This window comes from Leiobunum rupestre, chromosome 10 (genome assembly GCF_980474605.1).
Source record: "Leiobunum rupestre chromosome 10, qqLeiRupe1.1.hap1, whole genome shotgun sequence".
NCBI classification, from domain to species: domain Eukaryota; kingdom Metazoa; phylum Arthropoda; class Arachnida; order Opiliones; family Sclerosomatidae; genus Leiobunum; species Leiobunum rupestre.
In genome coordinates, this window is record NC_143393.1 from 41,715,361 (window position 1) to 41,741,023 (window position 25,663).

Sequence of the window (25,663 nt, forward strand, 5' to 3'; positions counted from 1 at the left end):
ATTTAAATTTTGGTAAATATTTTAATTCAGGTAAATATTTAAATTTAAATATTTAAATTGAATTTAGGTAAGTATTTAAATTTGGGTAAGTATTTAAATTTGGGTAAGTATTTAAATTTGGGAAAGTATTTAAATTTGGGAAAGTATTTAAATTTGGGTAAGTATTTAAATTTGGGTAAGTATTTAAATTTGGGTAAGTATTTAAATTTGGTTAAGTATTTAAATTTGGTTAAGTATTTAAATTTGGTTAAGTATTTAAATTTGGTTAAGTATTTAAATTGGGGTAAGTATTTAAATTTGGGTAAGCATTTAAATTTGGGTAAGTATTTAAATTTGGGCAATTATTTAAATTTGGGTAAATATCTGAATTTGGGTAAATATCTGAATTTTGGTAAATATCTGAATTTGGGTAAATATCTGAATTTGGGTAAATATCTGAATTTGGGTAAATATCTGAATTTGCGGTCATTCCACGACAAATTGACCAAATGTTTTGGAATTTTCTACCCTACCTTTTTAGACTTGGATTAAAATTAGTCATAAGGGTTATTCTGGGCGATAAAGCCGAATAAATTTGGGTAAAAATGTAAATTCAAATGGGTAAATTTACTATAAATATCTAAATTCAGGTAAATTGGGTAAATTCATATCAAATATCTAAATTTGTATAGATTTATCAGGTACTGTAAATTGGATAAAATTTTATCAGGTTATTTAATTCGAAAAACTTTATTAATTACGTGTAAAATTTTTCATTTAGGGTAAATATCTAATTTAAACATTAGATATGAATTTACCCAATTTTCAGTACCTGATCAATCTACCCAAATTTTGACATCTAATATGAATTTACCCAATTTACCTGAATTTAGATATTTATAGTAAATTTACCCAATTTACCCATTTGAATCTAGATTTTTACCCATTTTTATTCGGCTTTATCGACCAGAATAACCCTAAGACTAATTTTTATCCAAATCCAAAAAGGTAGGGTGGAAAATTCCAAAACATTTGGTCGATTTGTCGTGGAATGACCCCAAATTTAGAAGTTTACCACAATTTATATATTTACCCGAATTCAGATATTTACCCAAATTAAAATATTTACCCAAATTTAAATACCCATTTTTAAATACTTACTCAAATTTAAATACTTACCCGAATTTAAATTCTTACCTAAATTCAATTTAAGTATTTACCATATTTAGATATTTACCTGAATTAAAATATTTACCTGAATTAAAATATTTACCTGAATTAAAATATTTACCTGAATTAAAATATTTATATGAATTAAAATATTTACCTGAATTAAAATATTTATATGAATTAAAATATTTATATGAATTAAAATATTTATATGAATTAAAATATTTATATGAATTAAAATATGTATATGAATTAAAATATTTATATGAATTAAAATATTTATATGAATTAAAATATGTATATGAATTAAAATATTTATATGAATTAAAATATGTATATGAATTAAAATATTTATATGAATTAAAATATTTATATGAATTAAAATATTTATATGAATTAAAATATTTATATGAATTAAAATATTTATATGAATTAAAATATTTATATGAATTAAAATATTTTTATGAATTAAAATATTTATATGAATTAAAATATTTATATGAATTAAAATATTTATATGAATTAAAATATTTATATGATTTAAAATATTTATATGAATAAAAATATTTATATGAATTAAAATATTTATATGAATTAAAATATTTATATGAATTAAAATATTTATATGAATTAAAATATTTGTATGAATTAAAATATTTATATGAATTAAAATATTTATATGAATTAAAATATTTATACGAATTAAAATATTTATACGAATTAAAATATTTATACGAATTAAAATATTTATACGAATTAAAATATTTATACGAATTAAAATATTTATACGAATTAAAATATTTATACGAATTAAAATATTTATACGAATTAAAATATTTATACGAATTAAAATATATATACGAATTAAAATATTTATACGAATTAAAATATTTATACGAATTAAAATATTTATACGAATTAAAATATTTTTACGAATTAAAATATTTATACGAATTAAAATATTTATACGAATTAAAATATTTATACGAATTAAAATATTTATACGAATTAAAATATTTATACGAATTAAAATATTTATACGAATTAAAATATTTATACGAATTAAAATATTTATACGAATTAAAATATTTATACGAATTAAAATATTTATACGAATTAAAATATTTATACGAATTAAAATATTTATACGAATTAAAATATTTATACGAATTAAAATATTTATACGAATTAAAATATTTATACGAATTAAAATATTTATACGAATTAAAATATTTATACGAATTAAAATATTTATACGAATTAAAATATTTATACGAATTAAAATATTTATACGAATTAAAATATTTATACGAATTAAAATATTTATACGAATTAAAATATTTATACGAATTAAAATATTTATACGAATTAAAATATTTATACGAATTAAAATATTTATACGAATTAAAATATTTATACGAATTAAAATATTTATACGAATTAAAATATTTATACGAATTAAAATATTTATACGAATTAAAATATTTATACGAATTAAAATATTTATACGAATTAAAATATTTATACGAATTAAAATATTTATACGAATTAAAATATTTATACGAATTAAAATATTTATACGAATTAAAATATTTATACGAATTAAAATATTTATACGAATTAAAATATTTATACGAATTAAAATATTTATACGAATTAAAATATGTATATGAATTAAAATATTTATATGAATTAAAATATTTATACGAATTAAAATATTTATACGAATTAAAATATTTATATGAATTAAAATATTTATATGAATTAAAATATTTATATGAATTAAAATATTTATATGAATTAAAATATTTATATGAATTAAAATATTTATATGAATTAAAATATTTTTATGAATTAAAATATTTATATGAATTAAAATATTTATATGAATTAAAATATTTATATGAATTAAAATATTTATATGATTTAAAATATTTATATGAATAAAAATATTTATATGAATTAAAATATTTATATGAATTAAAATATTTATATGAATTAAAATATTTATATGAATTAAAATATTTGTATGAATTAAAATATTTATATGAATTAAAATATTTATATGAATTAAAATATTTATACGAATTAAAATATTTATACGAATTAAAATATTTATACGAATTAAAATATTTATACGAATTAAAATATTTATACGAATTAAAATATTTATACGAATTAAAATATTTATACGAATTAAAATATTTATACGAATTAAAATATTTATACGAATTAAAATATTTATACGAATTAAAATATTTATACGAATTAAAATATTTATACGAATTAAAATATTTATACGAATTAAAATATTTATACGAATTAAAATATTTATACGAATTAAAATATTTATATGAATTAAAATATTACAAATTTAAGTACTTACCCAAATTATTACTAAAATTTGAATAATTATCCAAATTTAAATAATTATCCAAATTTAAATAATTATCCAAATTTAAATAATTATCCAAATTTAAATAATTATCCAAATTTAAATAATTATCCAAATTTGTTTTGGCCAAAAATCTTAAATCAGTAGGTCTCGATCCTATTTATCTCCCACCACCCAAATTGTCAGCTTTATTATGTAATAACAAAGAACCAACTGCTCTACTCGATAAGGCCATCATTTATAAAATCTCCTGTGAATGTGGCGATTATTACATTGGACAATGCCGTCGCCCATTTCATCAAAGGCTTAAAGAACACAAAAATATAAACAACCCGTACAATAATTCTCCCCTTAGCGAACACCTTCGTGTTTTGGCCATAATGCTAGGTGGGACTCAATAGACATACTAGCTCAACCTAAATTACATAAAACTCATTTTAATGTACGCGAATCTATCGAAATTTAAAAAAATAAATCTGCGCAATGTTTAAATCGTGACGATGGTCCCTTTAACTTATCCACGTTATCTCCACTTTTCAGTTCCACATTGAGATATATATATCGAAGTGGGACTATTGCTATGGACGGATTGTCGTTAAGTGTTGTATGTTGTTGTTGTATGGCGTGGAAAAGCGACGACGCGGTAGATGGAGCTGCGAAAAGTAATTTATTTATATAATTCATATTATTGGCCTCACCGAGACTCGAACACAGATAGCTGCGGGCCGCGTAATCTCCAAAAACCTACACCTCTACCAACCGCATCACACCGCTCAGAATAAATTTTACTCGGAACTTCTAATGTTTCTTTGCAACGCGGGGGGGATTTGTCAAGTTAAGTTGTCGCAATTCCGGTCCGTTTTTCCGAGTTATTTAACGTATATTTACGGCGTTTTAGGGTCAAGTTAACCTCAAACTTCGCCTTCACCGCCCCAATTTCGACCCCCTTATCGAAACCGTGTATGGTCAGAAGTAATAAATGAGTGTGGCACTTTCTTATCGAAGTCGTTTATATGTGGCACAAAATAATATTTTCGCCTTCTTGGCGAACTTGTATAGTTTGTATAGTTGGTCCGACCAACCCCCTTAAAGGGAAAGTGACCGAAAAAACAAGTTGGTCTGATTCGATAGAGCTCTTCGACGCGCACGCAGTGCCGTTAATTTCCGCCCCCTCCGACCAACCCCCTTAAAGGGAAAGTGACCGAAAAAACAAGTTGGTCTGATTCGATAGAGCTGTTTGACGCGCACGCAGTGCCGTTAATTTCCGCCCCCTCCGACCAACCCCCTTAAAGGGAAAGTGACCGAAAAAACAAGTTGGTCTGATTCGATAGAGCTCTTCGACGCGCACGCAGTGCCGTTAATTTCCGCCCCCTCCGACCAACCCCCTTAAAGGGAAAGTGACCGAAAAAACAAGTTGGTCTGATTCGATAGAGCTCTTCGACGCGCACGCAGTGCCGTTAATTTCTGCCCCCTCCGACCATCCCCCTTAAAGGGAAAGTGACCGAAAACAACAAGTTGGTCTCATTCGATAGAGCTCTTTGACGCGCACGCAGTGCCGTTAATTTCCGCCCCCTCCGACCAACCCCCTTAAAGGGAGAGTGATCGGAAAATAAATTTGGTCTCATAGAACAATAAAAGTAAAATATTGGAATCGTCTACGCTAGCGTCTACTTGAAATAGTGAGACCAAAAAATCCAAAGCAGTCGAACTGAGGGCGTGTTGCAAAAGTCTTACTTGCTAGAATCAAAAATGTTAAATTCAATGGGCTAGCACTTTGGCTAGGGCTTTGGCCACAGGCCCTTAAGCTGAAAGGTATGCGACCATGGGGACAGAATCTCCGTCTTGCCATATTCTTAGTAGATAAATACATTCTTGCAATAATATGATTTATGCAGTTGTTAATAATCCATATTAAATATCTGCTCTAAGAAAATACTAATTTAATCACCGAGATAATATAAAATCACATGGCCGGAACAACTTTTGTATTGGTTTGCCCACCCGGGTATCCTGAGGGTGGGCGTTGGCCACTCTTTAACATAGGATGGTAAATTATATATCAAACGCTAGGAAATCATATGGCCTCAACAGCTTTTGTTTTGGTTTGCCCATCCGGGTATCCTGAGGGTGGGCGGTGGCCACTCTTTAACATGGGATGGTAAATTATATATCAAACGCTAGGAAATCATATGGCCTCAACAGCTTTTGTATTGGTTTGCCCATCCGGGTATCCTGAGGGTGGGCGGTGGCCACTCTTTAACATAGGATGTTAAATTATATATCAAACGCTAGGAAATCATATGGCCTCAACAGCTTTTGTTTTGGTTTGCCCAACCGGGTATCCTGAGGGTGGGCGGTGGCCACTCTTTAACATAGGATGGTAAATTATATATCAAACGCTAGGAAATCATATGGCCTCAACAGCTTTTGTATTGGTTTGCCCATCCGGGTATCCTGAGGGTGGGCGGTGGCCACTCTTTAACAAAGGCTGTTGAGGCCATATCAAACGCTAGGAAATCATATGGCCTCAACAGCTTTTGTATTGGTTTGCCCATCCGGGTATCCTGAGGGTGGGCGGTGGCCACTCTTTAACATAGGATGGTAAATTATATATCAAACGCTAGGAAATCATATGGCCTCAACAGCTTTTGTTTTGGTTTGCCCATCCGGGTATCCTGAGGGTGGGCGGTGGCCACTCTTTAACATAGGATGGTAAATTATATATCAAACGCTAGGAAATCATATGGCCTCAACAGCTTTTGTATTGGTTTGCCCATCCGGGTATCCTGAGGGTGGGCGGTGGCCACTCTTTAACATAGGATGGTAAATTATATATCAAACGCTAGGAAATCATATGGCCTCAACAGCTTTTGTTTTGGTTTGCCCATCCGGGTATCCTGAGGGTGGGCGGTGGCCACTCTTTAACATAGGATGGTAAATTATATATCAAACGCTAGGAAATCATATGGCCTCAACAGCTTTTGTATTGGTTTGCCCATCCGGGTATCCTGAGGGTGGGCGGTGGCCACTCTTTAACATAGGATGGTAAATTATATATCAAACGCTAGGAAATCATATGGCCTCAACAGCTTTTTTTTTGGTTTGCCCATCCGGGTATCCTGAGGGTGGGCGGTGGCCACTCTTTAACATGGGATGGTAAATTATATATCAAACGCTAGGAAATCATATGGCCTCAACAGCTTTTGTTTTGGTTTGCCCATCCGGGTATCCTGAGGGTGGGCGGTGGCCACTCTTTAACAAAGGCTGTTGAGGCCATATCAAACGCTAGGAAATCATATGGCCTCAACAGCTTTTGTATTGGTTTGCCCATCCGGGTATCCTGAGGGTGGGCGGTGGCCACTCTTTAACATAGGATGGTAAATTATATATCAAACGCTAGGAAATCATATGGCCTCAACAGCTTTTGTTTTGGTTTGCCCATCCGGGTATCCTGAGGGTGGGCGGTGGCCACTCTTTAACATAGGATGGTAAATTATATATCAAACGCTAGGAAATCATATGGCCTCAACAGCTTTGGTATTGGTTTGCCCATCCGGGTATCCTGAGGGTGGGCGGTGGCCACTCTTTAACATAGGATGGTAAATTATATATCAAACGCTAGGAAATCATATGGCCTCAACAGCTTTTGTTTTGGTTTGCCCATCCGGGTATCCTGAGGGTGGGCGGTGGCCACTCTTTAACATAGGATGGTAAATTATATATCAAACGCTAGGAAATCATATGGCCTCAACAGCTTTTGTATTGGTTTGCCCATCCGGGTATCCTGAGGGTGGGCGGTGGCCACTCTTTAACATAGGATGGTAAATTATATATCAAACGCTAGGAAATCATATGGCCTCAACAGCTTTTGTTTTGGTTTGCCCATCCGGGTATCCTGAGGGTGGGCGGTGGCCACTCTTTAACAAAGGCTGTTGAGGCCATATCAAACGCTAGGAAATCATATGGCGTCAACAGCTTTTGTTTTGGTTTGCCCATCCGGGTATCCTGAGGGTGGGCGGTGGCCACTCTTTAACAAAGGCTGTTGAGGCCATATCAAACGCTAGGAAATCATATGGCCTCAACAGCTTTTGTTTTGGTTTGCCCATCCGGGTATCCTGAGGGTGGGCGGTGGCCACTCTTTAACAAAGGCTGTTGAGGCCATATCAAACGCTAGGAAATCATATGGCCTCAACAGCTTTTGTTTTGGTTTGCCCATCCGGGTATCCTGAGGGTGGGCGGTGGCCACTCTTTAACATAGGATGGTAAATTATATATCAAACGCTAGGAAATCATATGGCCTCAACAGCTTTTGTTTTGGTTTGCCCATCCGGGTATCCTGAGGGTGGGCGGTGGCCACTCTTTAACAAAGGCTGTTGAGGCCATATCAAACGCTAGGAAATCATATGGCCTCAACAGCTTTTGTATTGGTTTGCCCATCCGGGTATCCTGAGGGTGGGCGGTGGCCACTCTTTAACATAGGATGGTAAATTATATATCAAACGCTAGGAAATCATATGGCCTCAACAGCTTTTGTTTTGGTTTGCCCATCCGGGTATCCTGAGGGTGGGCGGTGGCCACTCTTTAACATAGGATGGTAAATTATATATCAAACGCTAGGAAATCATATGGCCTCAACAGCTTTTGTATTGGTTTGCCCATCCGGGTATCCTGAGGGTGGGCGGTGGCCACTCTTTAACATAGGATGGTAAATTATATATCAAACGCTAGGAAATCATATGGCCTCAACAGCTTTTGTTTTGGTTTGCCCATCCGGGTATCCTGAGGGTGGGCGGTGGCCACTCTTTAACATAGGATGGTAAATTATATATCAAACGCTAGGAAATCATATGGCCTCAACAGCTTTTGTATTGGTTTGCCCATCCGGGTATCCTGAGGGTGGGCGGTGGCCACTCTTTAACATAGGATGGTAAATTATATATCAAACGCTAGGAAATCATATGGCCTCAACAGCTTTTGTTTTGGTTTGCCCATCCGGGTATCCTGAGGGTGGGCGGTGGCCACTCTTTAACATGGGATGGTAAATTATATATCAAACGCTAGGAAATCATATGGCCTCAACAGCTTTTGTTTTGGTTTGCCCATCCGGGTATCCTGAGGGTGGGCGGTGGCCACTCTTTAACATAGGATGGTAAATTATATATCAAACGCTAGGAAATCATATGGCCTCAACAGCTTTTGTATTGGTTTGCCCATCCGGGTATCCTGAGGGTGGGCGGTGGCCACTCTTTAACATGGGATGGTAAATTATATATCAAAAGATACGAAATCATATGGCCTCAACGGCTTTTGTATTGGTTTGCCCACCCGCGTATACACTGATGTGGAACTAATATTACGGCCTGGGCTGACTTGTTAAATGTTTTTATGGTCCTCACCCTCTCGAACACAACAAACCAATTCCTCCTCTCGCAGAATCCCCCATTCCGACAATAGTAGCGCGAACGAAGATATCGAGCCCGTTGCTCATATAAGATAACCCTTCGACGGTCGACTCGCCTTCGGGAAAAAACGCTCGCGGCTAAAGAACAGTAGCCACTATATGTATAAAGCGCAAATATTCGGGCCTCGAACACCGCTACCAATTCAAGGCCGTGGCTATCGAAACGCTGGGCTCCTTCGGTCGCGACGCCTTGGCTCTCATCCACGCCATAGGGCGTAAAATTCGAGATGCCACATCCGAACCACGCTCCGTGGAATACCTCGTCCAACGTATTGCGATAGCCGTGCAACGGGGTAACGCTGCTTCCATTCTGAGCACGTTTCCTCCGGGAGCTTCGTTGGCGATCTATATAGATAATCTATTTTAATGTCATTTTCTTTTTTGGTAAATATTGTAAAACGGATAAATAAAGTGCTTTGATGTATAAAGCGCATAAATGTTTTTTCGTCCCAAAATTTTACCATTATACTGTCAGACTTTTAAAAATCCCTGAAGAAGGAGGAAGAGTTCCTCCGAAACGTTGGATTTTTAAATAAATAAATTGTGAATTTTAAAACCGTTTTAAGTCTCTTTCATTTACCAAAAATTAGATATTTACCAAAAATTAGATATTTATCCAAAATTAGATATTTACCCAAATTTAGACATTTACCCAAAATTAGACATTTACCCAAAATGTGATATTTACCCAAAATTAGACATTTACCCAAAATTAGACATTTTCCAAAAATTAGACATTTACCCAAAATGTGACACTTACCCAAATTGGATATTTACCCAAAATTAGATATTTACCCAAAATTAGACATTTACCCAAAATTAGACATTTACCCAAAATTAGACATTTACCCAAAATTATATATTTACCCTAAATTAGATATTTACCCAAAATTATATATTTACCCAAAATTAGATATTTACCCAAAATTAGATATTTACCCTAAATAAGATATTTACCCAAAATTAGATATTTACCCTAAATGAGATATTTACCCAAATTGAGATATTTACCCAAATTAGATATTTACCCAAAATTAGATATTTACCAAAAATTAGATATTTACCCAAAATTAGACATTTTCCAAAAATTAGACATTTACCCAAAATGTGACATTTACCCAAATTGGATATTTACCCAAAATTAGATATTTACCCAAAATTAGACATTTACCCAAAATTAGACATTTACCCAAAATTAGACATTTATCCAAAATTAGACATTTACCCAAAATTATATATTTACCCTAAATTAGATATTTACCCAAAATTATATATTTACCCAAAATTAGATATTTACCCTAAATGAGATATTTACCCAAATTGAGATATTTACCCAAAATGAGATATTTACCCTAAATGAGATATTTACCCAAATTGAGATATTTACCCAAAATGAGATATTTACCCAAAATTAGATAATTACCCAAATTTAACAACCTTTGTTTAAAAAAAATCTTTGAGAATTTGAATAATTTTATAATAATCTTCGATTTTTCCATGTTAATTTACATAGAGAAATAAAACTAAATACCATCGCTTTTTTCCCTTTAGAGTGTTTTAAGTTACATGAAGGTCTACTTAATCCCTGAATTTAAACAAAATCGATGAGTTACACCTCGGGTTGTCTCCTTGTCAGTGCTCAATTCTGATATTTTATTTCATTTTGAGATTTTGTATTGTATTTTTATACTGATTTCAAGATTTACAAAATCTTTTATCCGTTAATTATACAGAATTTTTGCGAATGTTTAACGGGAGAAAAGTACACGGATGGGGCGTAGTTTATCTTCCGAGAATCACGTGAAAACAGGGTGCTACGGTTGCAACCTACATATTCTCGGATAACCTAAATAAATTCGTTATTATAGGAAGACTTAAATTATATACTTATGGTCAAGAACCCATAGACGTACCAAGAACAGAGGAAAGTAAATTTTGCTGGATCGCCTCCTAATCGATTTTTTTAAAAGAGGCGGAGCTATTGAGTCTTCTTCCACTATTGTTACTTCTAAGAAGAAGGCGCGAACCCTTACATATACAGAAAATTACATATTATTTTTTAGTTGGTTTCAAGTTGGCTCTAAGTTAGCTTTAAGTTGGCCTTAAGTGTCCTCCATTAAGCGAAATTAGAGTTGTTTTTAAGTGGTTTTTAAGTAGGTTTTTAGTTAGTTTAAGTAGTTCTTAGACCGCTTATTTTTTTGGTTTCGTAAGTTACAACAGGCGGAAAATATGAAAAGGCGGGGCTTATTTTGAAAATATAGATTAGGAGGCTCCACGACGGGCTAAAGCTATGATTACGTGTTCTTAGTACGTCTATGGGTTCTTGTTATGGTATTACGTTTTAAGTATGTCAATAGTTATGAAATATTACGTGGAAGGTGGGTGTGAAGGTGATACCAGATAGCAGTAAATAGAGAGCGTATATTTATAATTACACCATAAGTAACATTATACCTCTATGTATGACATTAGGATTTTTTTTACTACATCCTTTCTTCTCAGTGACGTCAAAATTTTTTCTTAATAGCGCCCCTCAGTAGCGCCGCCATGAACTAATCTAAATCCAACTTCCGTTAACGTGACATTCCGGGAATTTGGCGCGCGATTTAGAAAACCGCCATTTTTGAACTAATGCATATTTAGCCTAGAGTTGTAAGTCGGAATACTTTCCACGGAAATTGACCGAGACTTTTTTTTCGGAAAATTTCCGTATATTTCTGAAAAAAAGAAAAAAAGTTTTCATTCCATTAGTCTAATATGGTTTGCAAATTTAAATAAAGCGGCATTTTCGCCTCATTTTTTCGACTGATTAACAATATAATAATGTTAACAATATTAATAATTAATAATAATTAATTAATTAATTAATTAATAATTATTAATATTAATGTTTGGTAGTATGTTTACTGTTATTAGACATTTTATATCGGTAAAAAGTTAAAATCATTAAAAACCCTTAAAAAGCAATTTATGTTTAAATTTTTATTTTATTTTTTGATTTTCGGAAAATTTCCCGGAAAATTTCCCGGAAATTTTTCCGCACTTTATTTTTTCGGAAAATTAACAACTGTAATTTAGCCACACTATGGTTCCGCAACAGACGAATTTTTTTTGGAGTGGTATATAAAGGACTGAATTTGAACTCTGACTCCTTTCGGATGACCAATAGAAAAATTCAAATCGCAAAGAGTGTTAAATTTCCGGGTTACGAAGTTGCTGGTCGTTTTACTGATCTATCGTTGGTGAAGAAAGGATGTAGTAAGAAAAAATGAATGAGCAAAGCTTAAAGTGTCTTAAGCCCAGTTCACACTATACAATTAATTGGGCCACTTAATTGTAAGCAAGAAAATTGCCTAGTGTGAACAGAAATATTGTAACAATGGTACCAACTATTTCTGTTCACACTATGCAATTTTCTTGATTACAATTAGTTGGATACATTTAAGTGGCAAAATTAATTGTATAGTGTGAACTGGGCTTTACTTAGGTGTATTATGTTACTTGTGATTACAACAGTATTAATGCTTGGGGGCTACGTCACTTGTAATTCGATAATATTTAATATATTAACTGCAACGACACGTTGCTTTTAACAGCGCCGACAAAATTGCTACATTGTCTTACTTACAGTGGCCAGTGTCGAATTTCACCAAATCTCCTCCACCCCCATCCCCACGGTACCACGGTACCACGTTACTTACAAAGGAATTACATTTCAAAACATGCAAACGAAAAATTGTGTATATCAATCCAAAAGTCATTACCAAGTATATATTCATTTGAACCGCGAATATGCGATTCAATATATGATTCCCTGGAAGCTAAACCACGTTTCCTCGTTGCAATCTTTCCACCTTTCTGCCAGTAAGGGGGAAGACACTCAGGCTCTCTCTCTTTCCGTGTAGGTGGATAATATTTTTCTGGAATCATCATCACAGAGACTGTAGTTGCGGCCCCATATTCTCCGCTAACCTCAATAGATTCTTGTCATTAAGTGTACATGTTACTTTAAATTGAAACTTTCAACTCTCTCTTGAAACAAAATGGGAACGTGGCTTTTGGAAACTAATATGAATCGAAAATACTCCTTTACTTGTTTAGATTTTTTATCTTTTCCCCCCCAACAGTTTCTAAAAATCTAAACTCTTCTTAACACATACCTGTATCACAAGTAACATAATCACTTCTAAGTATGCCATAAAAGCATTTTCTTTACTTAAACCTTGTTCACGGGGTATGGCGTAAATTACGTCACTTAAAATTCCGTGACGTAAAACGCGTCATCAACTTTATAGATGGGAAACTGAAGTCAAAATAAATAATCTGTCTAAAAGAAAACACTTGTTGCATACCGCACAGGTATAATAATTTGTTTAATTCAGTATTAAAAAGCTGTACACTTATTGGGCCCTGATGCGCGATACAAAAGAAACTATTTATATTTATACAATGATAGTGCCCTAAAATCGAAATTAAAAACAGAATTAACACAAAAATAAGAGACATATGATGCGACAGTAATACAATTAAAAAAAGGCTAATAGTAAGTATTGCAATTAAAAGTTTCTATTATTTCAACAAGCACTATATAAACAGTAACTTGCAGGTCCTGGCTCTCAGAAATATTACTTCTTGTTTGATTGAAGCGCTCATTTCTGGCTTTTCCAATTTATAGTTTAGCTCGTGCCTCGGGATCAGTGTGTCAGAATTTATAGCCCGGTGTACCTAGTAACAGAGAACATACCACCGGAGGTCTATCATCATAGTGCCCTAATAAATAATAATCAGCTAGGCTAATACCCAAGGCACCACCTTAGGCCTAAGTCATCCAGCGATTTTTATATTGAGGCATACTTACGCGTAATTATGTACCGTATGCTCTATGAAATCCACTAATATATTTAGACAACTTTTAAGCGTTATTTACATAATTTTCCCCATATGTTACAGTAACATAAAGGACGATGCAGTAGCAAGCCGTCATGTTTAACAAACAGAACTCCCTCTTCGCCTTTCGACCTTTTTCCGACAGCTTCCAATTTACGCTTTGAAAGTTTTGTGTATTTTTGTTGCGCTAATTCGGCTTACAAACTTTGTTAGAATAAATTGAATATAACTCTGGGGCGTTGTTAAACTAACCTAAACAATTTGGAAATATTCAGTAACTGTAGAGAGGAGTTTCATAATTGGTTTTATTAATCATTCTTGAATTAACAGGTGTCTGCTTGTTTTGATAAGGTTAAATAAACCTACGAAAGTCGTGATCGACTTTTGCAAATACCAGAAGGATATAATATACCTCTTGTACGAGATAAGTATTCCTTAGTTTATGATATTCGTTTGAAAGAGGACCATTACAAAACTATTACACAACATATAGTAATACACGAAATATATTTGGAGCCATGATCATTTACCATTTACCTCGGTAACCCCGATTATTATTTACCCCGGCAAATGGAGGGAATCCGAATGATATCTTACTTCGGGTTCGGGAATGGATGGAAAATTTCATTTGAGCTCTTGATTTGATGGAAAATTTAATTTGAACTCTGGAATGGATATAAAATTTAATATGAGCTCTCGAATGGATGGAAAATTTTATTTAAGCTCTGGAATGGATGGAAATTTTCATTTGAGCTCTTGATTTGATGGAAAATTTAATTTGAACTCTGAAATGGATATAAAATTTAATTTGAGCTCTCGAATGGATGTAAAATTTTATTTCAGCTCTGCAATGGATGGGAATTTTCATTTGAGCTCGGGAATGGATGGAAAATTTAATTTGAGCTCTCGAATGGATGTAAAATTTTATTTCAGCTCTGCAATGGATGGAAATTTTCATTTGAGCTCGGGAATGGATGGAAAATTTAATTTGAGCTCTCGAATGGATGTAAAATTTTATTTCAGCTCTGCAATGGATGGAAATTTTCATTTGAGCTCGGGAATGGATGGAAAAGATACTTTTTGATTTTCAATCTGGCTGCGATATTCCGAATCGGAAATTGAAATTTCTGGAATGAGAAAATTGTGTGAAATGCAGTATGGATGGTAGGGAAACAAACATTTGAACGGAAATGGAGTGATAATGGAATGTACACCTCCGCGGTTTGGCGGAAAATTCGTGCCCATAGTCTTAGTCGATAATTCAATATAACAGTCAAAAACGCCGCCGATCAGTTTAGTAAAATATTTTCGGCGGAGTAATCGTCGACCATTTTTGGTATGGAGATGCAGGCCGGAAGGCAGGCAAGGCTGCCAGATTTAGATAGACCAAAAACGGCCAACTCTCTCAAATGTTTTCGTTTTCAAAACCAAAATTTTGCGGCGTAGCTATCGACTAAGGCTGCGATCAACAACTCTAAAATAGCTCAGCGCTGAGCTCAACGGTCAGCGGTTTTTTGTTGAACGGGTTTTTTGATTTCCGGTTTTGACGTCACGTTGATCATCGGAGACTCAGCGGAAACATCGGCTGGGCGAGATGGTTTTTCCGTTGCTCATCGGTGTCGTGACGTAATTCGACAAAGTGAAAGGAGGGGTAGCAGACGATATTTTGTTCGTTAAGTCAGCGAACTACATAAATCGTACAACAACTTTAGATTTTTGTGACGTAGCGTTGATTAAAAGAACTCAACGATAACTCAACGGTTTTTCTCCGTTGATAGTTGTTGAACGCAGCCTAAGACTATTGTAATCTGCATCAAGCCTGGGAAGCTAGATTGAACACTAACTAAATTGAAAAATCGCGACAATCACACCTAGTTTCTGTTAATCCTGGTGGTAAAAATGTGAAATTCGTTGATCAACCAGCTCTTTAAGAGATATATTTGAAACTTCCTCGCCTGGTTGTATTAGTTATGTATGAGTGTCGGATGTCTTTGAATAACAGAAACGTTAAGCCTCGGTTTTTTGTCCTTAGATAGCAATAGGATAGCGATTCGAATGGCGCGTTAATGAAAACAAAATTTTTGTTTTACATCCAATCGGAGGAGCTCTTATTATATCTCTTGTATTACTCTGGCATCAAAGTACAATTTGAGTCCTACCCTATTCGGCGAGAGAGAACGGGCCATCCTCGATTTTATAATGTAAACTAAAAATCGTCAGCTTCCTTTGGACGCGTTTAACACGATCGAGTATCTTTCCGGAATCGAACGGGATCGCATTGTCGAAGTCGCGCTTCTCTACAGATTTCAGTCCGCCGCTTTCGAAGAATGAACAACTGCGTCGACAAGTCGTGCCAAATGATAAATCGCTTAAATAGTAGTGAGTTTACTTTTTAGCGTTATGGGAATCTAGGAAGAAACTTTCTCCGCTAGTGGCTGGACCAAATTAGAAGGTCTTCTAAGCAGATGGCGCCTGAACAAGTAGTTATTAACTTGTCCGTCTTGACAACAATTGTTTATTTCATTGGTAATCTTGAAGATGTTTGTTTGTAAAACAAAAAACACGTGCCATCTGCTTAGATGACTTATCTTTCCATTATGCCACTAATGGCAAAAGTTTGTTCTTAGGTCATAATTAGGTTGTATTTGGGTACGACATTTGTTTACCAGAGTATCTGGAAACAGCCTCGAGGTCAGCTAACAAGGAGACTACCCGAGGTGGTTATCACCGATTTTGTTGAAACTCGGGGGTTAGGTAGACCTTATGGTAGTATGAAAATTGAGGGAAAAGTTGCAATGGGCTTTAGTTTTTCCATGGCAACCGAAAATGTTTTTGACCTCTCCATTTAAAAAAGCATGGGATTTTCTCGGTTACCCAAATTTATTTAAAATTTAACCAAATTTAATCAATTTTACCCAAAATCATTGATTAATTTTACCCAAAATAGGTCAAATTCATCTTTTTGGGTATGTTTTGAAAATTTAATTTTTTAAATTTTTTAAGTAAGTAAGTAAGTACCCTGTGAAACCGAGAAAATCCCATGCTTTTTTAAATGGGAATTTTTTTGTTTTGAGAGATCAAAAACATTTTCGGTTGCCATGGGAAAACTAAAGCCCATTGCAACTTTTCCCTTTGGTAATTTTCATACTACCATAAGGTCTACCTAACCCCCGAGTTTCAACAAAATCGGTGATAACCACCTCGGGTAGTCTCCTCGTAAGTGAACTCTAAGACTAGGTTTGCTTTAGTAATTAGATTGGAGGGATTCGACAAAGACACTGAAAATATATTGACGAACAACTTGGCTTGCTTGGATCTTTCCTCGTCTACGGCTCCTTCGTCCACCACGGAACTGTTGAGAAACTATGACCCTTCTTCAACCGCAACGCTGACCCAAGACCCGCGAGTCAAGTCCGAGTTTGAGGGAAACTCTCCCCCGGCCCCTAGTAACATCGCCAGTACTTGCGATTCCTCGGAAGCGAGCGTCCACCCATCCTCCGAATCGAAAGCGCCGCCGTACAGCTACGTGGCCGTGATTACCATGGCGATCAAGGAGAGCGCCTTCAAGAGACTGACCCTGAGGGAAATCTACGCTTTCATCCTGGAACGATTCCCGTACTACGAAACGAAGAAGAATTGGAAGAATAGCGTTCGCCATAACTTGAGTTTGAACGAGTGCTTCGTCAAGGAACCGCGGGAGAGCGGAGGTGACAAGAAGGGCAACTACTGGACCCTCCATCCCAGCTGCGAAAACATGTTCGAACACGGGAATTACCGTCGACGAAGACGGATGAAGAAGGCCTACAGTCCGCCGACCACTAGTTCTTCCATCAACAAACCACTTTACAACGATACCTACACTTCCTCCACGAACTTAACCAGTAGTTCTTTCTATACACCCAACACTTACGGAAATATCACTAGTAGCACGACATCGAATCATTGGTCATTAGAGACCAGTTCCGGGTTGAAGTACCCACCCCGCGTCAACCCTCCAGCTCCTCAAGCTTTCCATCCGTCTTATAGTGGTATGCACCCACTCCCGACCTATTCCTTGCCAGAGAATGCGTTGCAATCCTTGCCATTCGGACAGCTGTCGTCATTGGGAGGATACGCCACTTTCGGAGCTTCCGTTTCGCCTTGTAACGTCACGGCGTCAAACGACACCGGATTTCAAGTTTACGCGTCCTGCAGACGTCAGTCTCCGAGTCAAAGTTCCCTGATGTACAGACCTTATTGAAGTTATCTTACCGAAGTGCCCCAAACGTAATCCTAAACAGGTGTTTAAGTTCCTGATGTTGTGTAAGACACGTTGCCGATATGAAATAATATCTTTGTTTGATCTTTCACGTGTTATTTGATTTCATGGGTAAATGCGATGAACATAAGTAACATAATAAACATTATTTTGAAATTGATTAGCGTTATTAAACCAGTCAATTCGTTCAAGCTGATCTTCCTTCGCGGAAGAAATTAGAATCTTACTGTCGAAATACTGGCAAGTCCGAGGGGCAGGTCACTTCCATTTTGGGTGCGTCTTAATCATAGTGAAATGATTAAATCAGGGGAATCGTGATTAAATCAGGGTAATCAAGATTAAAAAATCTAATCAAGATAAGAAAATCTAATCAAGATTAGAAAATCTAATCACGATTTAAATGATATTTAATCATTCTAATCATGATCTAATCTTTTTAATCAGGATTTAATCATTTAAACGAGATTTAATCATTCTAATCATGATCTTAAATCATTTAATCAAATTAAATCATTTAATCAGATTTAAACATTCTAATCATGATTAAACGTGATTTAATCAACTTAATCGTGATTAAATTGAATTTAATCAAAATAATCACGATTAAATCGGATTTAATCTTTTGAGGGGTGCGTCGTTAATCAAGGAAGTGATCTGCCCCTCGGGCAAGTCATTGGCTAAAACCGTGGTAATGATGTCAGAGTGCTCCCGCTTTTAGGGTGAAATTATCCTGACGTCACCCTACTTTCGAAGTAGAACTTTCCTGGAAGTTCCAAAGAATCGCGATACCTAAATTAAACTTAGGTATTGGAACACTGACGCTTTAGTAGAAAAATAGTACGCTTATTATTTTATATATGATACGAAGCTGTTTCATTCTCATTAGTACTTAGGTCAACGTTTTCGCTATAGTGCATTTTGTTTACGAATCAAAACATTGAAGTCTTTTAAGTTTTAGTTGAAAGGTATCTAATTTTTGATCCAATATAAAAAGCAACTTTAGTATACAAGGACAGAAACGGTCTTAATAATCGGTCGAAGAGTTAATTGATTCGGGAAAATAGTTTTCCAGCCGCTGACGTCAGATTACTTAAGCTTGTCATTGGTTCGATCTTGAAACCAAGAATTCAATTATTGTAGAAGCTAGGAGCAACAAACACAAGGAGAACGTATCTATCATTTCAACACGCTAACGCGGTGTTGTGTACAAATTTCATTGGATGAGCCTTTACACTGATCGTTTTACGGAAATAGGAGGAAGACAATTTCCGAATTTTCCCCTTCCGACGGCAGCAGACCAATGAGAAATGTACGCAAGAAATGCACGACTTTTGACGGGTTGCGTTCTCCTTTTGTGGGGTGCTGTGTTTGTTGCTATCAGGTAGCAATCATTTTCGCTAGTTTCCGGTTGGAGAAGAGCGATTAAACGTTTGTGCACCGTTCACAGGCATATAAAACCTTGGAAGAAGGAGAGAGATAAAACTGAGCTTAGCCTTTGGTAAGGACAGAAGTTTATTAGTTACGAGGGAAGTTTCCATCTAGTTCATTATTATGAAAGGGGCTGTTCACAAACTACGTAACGTGGTAGGGGGGAGGGGGGGGGGTTTGGCAAGCGTTACGAAATGTTACGTGGGGGGAGGGAGGGTTCACTGAAATGTTACGTAACACATCTTATTTTTAATATCGTAAAATAAAGTTTTCTCCATTTTCAGAAACAGTCACAATAGTATAGAGATAATTTTATTTTAGTATTCCTTGATTTAAATGAAACTTCGAGTCACAATAGTAGATTTTATAAAATAAAAAGTGGTCTTGCCCAACTTGTTAAAATGTTGCTCTTACGTCACAAGAGCCAGCTTTATTAGTGTATTCCTCGCACGAGCGATTGCTCGTAGGCTTGTCAAAGTAAGAGACTGTGACGTAAGAGCAACATTTAAACAAGAAGGCCACGTTACTTTATAAAAAGAACTATTATTAAAAACATTTGTATTTTCATTGGTTTACTCACGTTTAAAAGAATTTCATACCCATGGGTATAAAGTGTTGCGTAAAAATACAGTTGTAATTTCAAATGATAATTACAAACAATAAAATTTAGTACCTGATTTTATTGTACTTTATTACCAGCATATTAGTTGTTACGTACTATAATAATTTAAGGGGGGGGGTTCGATATTTGTTACGTAATTTAAGAAGAGGGGTCTTTCTATTTGTTAATCTTTGTTACGAGGGGGAGGGGGGGAGTCCAAAAAGTGGTTTTTCTGCGTTACGTAATTTGTGAACAGCCCCAAACTAGTACCTTCGCAGGGCCGAAACTAGGATCTGTAGACCCCTAGTAGACCAGTGGTGCGGGCCCTTCTGGGGGAATCCTGATATCGTATTTTAAAGAAATTTTTATGACTAAGAACCTGATAAGACTATTAAAGCTTTTTATGAAATTTTTAACATTTTCATTTTGTGGTGCGGGCCCCTTTGTGGTGCGGGCCCCTAGGCTACAGCCTAGATAGCCTGTGCGTAAAAACGGCCCAGTACCTTCGCAGACTCAACCTGGATTCCATTGGGGGGCAAATTCCCGACAAATCGTAGATGTGTACACTGCATCACGGCTCAAAGTTTACCAAAATCAAAAGTAGCATAAGACCCAAAAGTGTGTCAGAACGGTTTAGTAGTTAATGAGAGTTTGTCGCAAAGTAAAAAAGGGAAACGAAGGGGGGTCGGAAAATACGTCATCAAAATCGAGTTACTCCAGCGCCGCCGAGTGAGGCGTTTTAGAACGTATGTCTACGGGCGAGTCAATCGAAGAGAGAAAATCGCGCCAGAATATAGATTATATATAAAGTTGCTAGTACTATTCCAACTAGTAGGTTATGTAGTCTATAGTGTGACTAGGTCTCACTAGAAATTTTAATAGGCGCGAAGGTACAGCTGACACACTTTTGGGTCTTATGCTACTTTTGCCAAAATTAATACTTTCTCTAATATATAAAGATGAGTGTTTGTTTGTATATATATATATATATATATATATATATATATATATATATATATATATATATTCGCGTTTTCGCATCGAGTCGGCTTCGATATCCGATTTGGTTTTTAGTTTTTTATTACAAATTTTCTAAAGTGACGCAAATGTCAGTTTCCAAAAATGCACAAAATCTGTTGCCCCTGAGAGTTGGCCGTGTTTGTCCCAACACGCAATACACTCGAAATGTTCTCTCTCTGATTTCGGAGGGTGACGGGAGGGGTGGATCGTAATGGGTAGTTTCAGAAGGACTGTCAGTTTCGTAAACGGGGGGAGGGGGAGGGGGGTGGGTTTCAGGTTCGTTCCGATTTGAAAGTCCCGTGGCCCTCTCGGCGTACGTTAGTCCCGTGGCCTTTATGCATCAGCCATTGGATACAGGGGGTTTATAGGGGTTCAGAGGGGTTTGGTACGACTGCGAGTACCACGGAAATTCTCGCACTGGAAAGGGGGAGGGGAATACTACGGAAATTCTCGCATGGAGAAAAGGGGGAGAGGGTACCACGGTAATTATCACATGGGAAAAGCGGAGGGGGTACCACGATAATTATCACATGGGAAAAAGGGGGAGGGGTACCCCGGTAATTATCACATGGGGAAAAGTGGAGAGGGGGTACCACGATAATTATCACATGGGAAAAAGGGGGAGGGGTACCCCGGTAATTATCACATGGGGAAAAGTGGGAGGAAGGGCCTTACTGCGGTGGCTCGACTATGGGGTAAAGGGTAATACGGAAATTCTCGCGTTGGAAAGGGGGAGTGGAGTACTACGGAAATTCTCGCATGGGTAAAATCGGGACGGTACCACGGTAATTATCACATGGGAAAAGTGGAGAGGGGGTACCACGGTAATTATCACATGGGTGAAATGGGGAGGGGTACCCCGGTAATTATCACATGGGGAAAAGGGGGAGGAAGGGCCTTACTGGGGTGGTTTTACTATGGGCTAAAGAGCACCACGGTAATTATCACATGGGTAAAAAGGGGAGGGTGCCTTACTGCAGTGGATCGACTATAGGGAAAGGGGTGCCACGGAAATTATCCCATGGGAAAAAAGGGTTGGGGGGGGGGGGGGCGTACTGGAGTGTAGCGCCTCGAAACACACAACTAGCGGGCTTCTCGGCTAGTATATATATATATATATATATATATATATATATATATATATGTTTGTCCGCTATAGGAATCTATAGTTTTCAACTACTTAGGTATACTATCTCATGGTATCCTGACTGAGGTTTTCAACGGTTACAGTCGGAAAAACAACTTTAGTTAATTGAATTAATTTAATAATTAGGTATATCCGCTATAGATGCTAGCATCTGGTAGCAGCAGACACAGCAGCCCACACAAGGAGAACGCAATCCGTGAAAAGTCGTGCATTTTCATGTGTACCTTTGATTGGTTAGACCAGGAAACTATAGAGGTATACACAGTGGTGTAGTCGGGCCAGGGCGGGCCAGGGCGTCGCCCCGGTGCTCCCCGCCTTGGTTTTTCATTTTTTCCAGGGCGCGCCCTGCCTTTTTTTTTCAACTTGCCAAGGCGCGCCTTGCTTCTATTTTGTAAATCATTTTTCTCGAATAAAGGGTATGTGAATTTGTTATAAATATTGCCCGCAGGAAAATACCATAAAATTTCAAATAGTCACCTAGTCACGGCCAGCTTCGATCACACTAATAATCGAAGTTGGACCTACATTTATAGCGGCTGGTACAGTCAACTTCGATTACGGTAGCGCCCCGGTTCTTCGTTTTTTAGGACTACACCACTGGGTATACACTTGGAATGTCTAAGGCTCTATTGAGACGGTGATACGAAAGCGCGTCGAGAAAAAGGCGGGGCTTAACTACGTCTAGTAACGCGACATTTCAAATTCACTGGCTCGAGGTTTGACGCCAAAAGAATGCGTCGTCCTGGTAACAAATAGGCGATCTTCCCGCGAAAAAAAGGCTTAAAAAATGACGGATTTAAAAACCTCAATTTGTTATCGTACTTAATATTTTGAAGTAATTATAATGTTCTTCGCGAAAGAAGTGTAGTGATACCTAATTTCAGGTATTTGTATGGTTATAAAAGAGATAATCAGGTAAGCTAATAATATAATAACCATGACTAGGCTTAATGACGAGTTTTCGCCGAATTAGGGTAGCGAGGCGCTAGAGTTTTTCTCATGTTCGCACGGAGAAGCTAGGGCACGGCCAACTTTGATTTATCGCGCATCTCTCGCGCTACAGCGGCCATCTCATTCGTTGACGTTTCTGTGTTAACCTATGAGCAAAAGATGTGTATGACGTCAGCGCCCCTAGCGGATTATTATTTTTAGTATAGTTTTTACATTGAAGACAATATAACCACCGAGCGTGGCGCTGACCTCCTACACATTATAGTACAGTTTATAGGGGGAAAATCCTTGCTCGCGGAATTTCGACGAATGTGTTGGCCGTAGTAGCACGAACAGCGCGTGATCAAAGTTGGCCGCGGCTAGGGTAACCTAGGGGGGTTAGCTCACCCTCCCAGGTGAATAGCGGTGACCGTTCGGACGAGGAATTTTTCTCTCCGTTTTCCCAGAATTTCGAAACTCCGGAAACCGTTCGCTCGTTCTTTTTCTGCACCGATTTTACAACACACAGCTATTTCGATTTTCTGGTGCTCTAATCACGATATTATCTTTAATCATGATTAAATCGGATTTAATCAATATAATCATGATTAAATCGGATTTAATCAATATAATCATGATTAAATCGGATTTAATCAATATAATCATGATTAAATCGGATTTAATCAATATAATCATGAATAAATCGGATTTAATCAATATAATCATGAATAAATCGGATTTAATCAATATAATCATGATTAAATCGGATTTAATCAATATAATCATGAATAAATTGGATTTAATCATCTGAGGGGTGCGTCGTTGATCAAGGAAGTGAACTTCCCTGGAACCATTGCTTATGTCAATAGATTCACTATTGAAAGATAATACTGTATTATTTATTACCATTTTATTATAATTACAACGGGCAGGTCATTACTGGTTTTTATGCGTTATATAATCAAAGTAAACTAATTAAATCAAGATAATCGCGATTCAATCATTCAATCAAGATCAAGATCTAATCAAAATAATCACGATTTAATCATTCAATCAAGATCAAGATCTAATCAAAATAATCACGATTTAATCATTCAATCAATATCAAGATAATCACGATCAATCATTCAATCAAGATCTAATCAAAATAATCACGATTTAATCATTCAATTAAGATCAAGATCTAATAAAAATAATCACGATTTAATCATTCAATTAATTAAGATCAAGATCTAATCAAAATAATAACGATTAAATTATTCGAAACATTTCAATCATTTTAATCACGATCTAATCTTTAATCGTGATTAAATCAGATTTACTCAAAGAAGGTACCATAAAGCGTTCGCACGTGCATAAGTTCTCGGAACTGGACTTCCCGTAATCCGTCAATTGTTCGCACCGAAGAAAATTATTGGTATCTCACCCCCTAGGTGATCAGAAAACCGGAGGCGAACATCTTCGAGGTCCGCCTCCGGTTTTTTCGTCCGTCTTTTCGCCGAGCGTTCGGACTGTAAAAATGCTCACCAGGAGGGTTATTTGACCCTCCTAGATTACCCTAGCTTCTCAGTGCGAACATGGTACGCCCGTTTCTACCTTTCCCTCCACCAAGTTTCTACGAGCTTCATCACGGCCGTAAAAATCTTCCTTAGACATTCCAATTATACCTATATAGTTTCCTGGTTAGACCCTTTAGCGCCTGCTGCCGTCGGAAGGGGAAAATTCGGAAATTGTTTTCCCCCCGCTCGTAAAACGTTCAGTGTAAAGGTTCGTCCAATGAAATTTGTACACAACACTGCATTAGCGTGTTTAAACTCTTAGCTGCGTTCTCCTTGTGTTTGTTACTCCTAGCTACCATAAACTCTGTTTATGTCGTATTCAACTTGTTAAAAAGTTCCTAGCGCGTCTTGATATTTTAGCGTAAACGGGCTCGAGCGACTTCGCGCGTGCTCCCAGAAATTAAAAAAAAATGCGCGAGCCTTTTACTTTAAAATATTTAAGAGCGCGTGGAACAGTTTAACAAGTTGAACAAGACATGAATTAAAATTAGATGAGTCGCCCTAACCTTCAAAACTGAACGGAACTCCTACGTATCTCGTGAAGAAAGCGATAATTAAAACAAGTTCGGCAAGCGTAATAGAAAGGCTTATTATTATAATCGTAAATTTCGTAGTCAATTGCTTTGTAGGTCCTTAGCCAATAATGATTTATATGAAAATTATTCGATAGATCAGATAGAGGTTTAGATATTATCAGGTCAATTGATATTGCTCAAAATGACAACCCAAATAGTTTAAATCCGAAACTAATCTAAATTCATTGTAAGTCAAAGCAGATTTCGGATTCCGCCCAGTTCTCGATTTTACATATATTAATAACTTAAATTC

General features: G+C 36.0%; 1 protein-coding gene across 1 annotated transcript; it reads left to right on the forward strand.

Annotated features, from left to right (window-relative positions):
- Positions 1 to 16,155: 16,155 nt before the first annotated feature.
- On the forward strand, positions 16,156 to 18,132 carry LOC149925906 (uncharacterized). Its single transcript, XM_090161087.1, has 2 exons — positions 16,156 to 16,271; positions 17,141 to 18,132. The coding sequence occupies exons 1-2, from the start codon at positions 16,220 to 16,222 to the stop codon at positions 18,130 to 18,132; spliced, it is 1,044 nt and encodes a 347-aa protein (XP_090017213.1). The 5' UTR covers positions 16,156 to 16,219.
- Positions 18,133 to 25,663: the final 7,531 nt, after the last annotated feature.

What these genes read in the sequence shown, in the direction of transcription:
- LOC149925906 (XM_090161087.1), top strand. Translation starts at nt 16,220, where the DNA reads ATGAACAACTGCGTCGACAAGTCGTGCCAAATGATAAATCGCTTAAAT. An exon ending in GATAAATCGCTTAAATAGTA is followed by an intron (nt 16,272 to 17,140) that starts GTGAGTTTACTT and finishes GGTTTGCTTTAG; the next exon opens with TAATTAGATTGGAGGGATTC.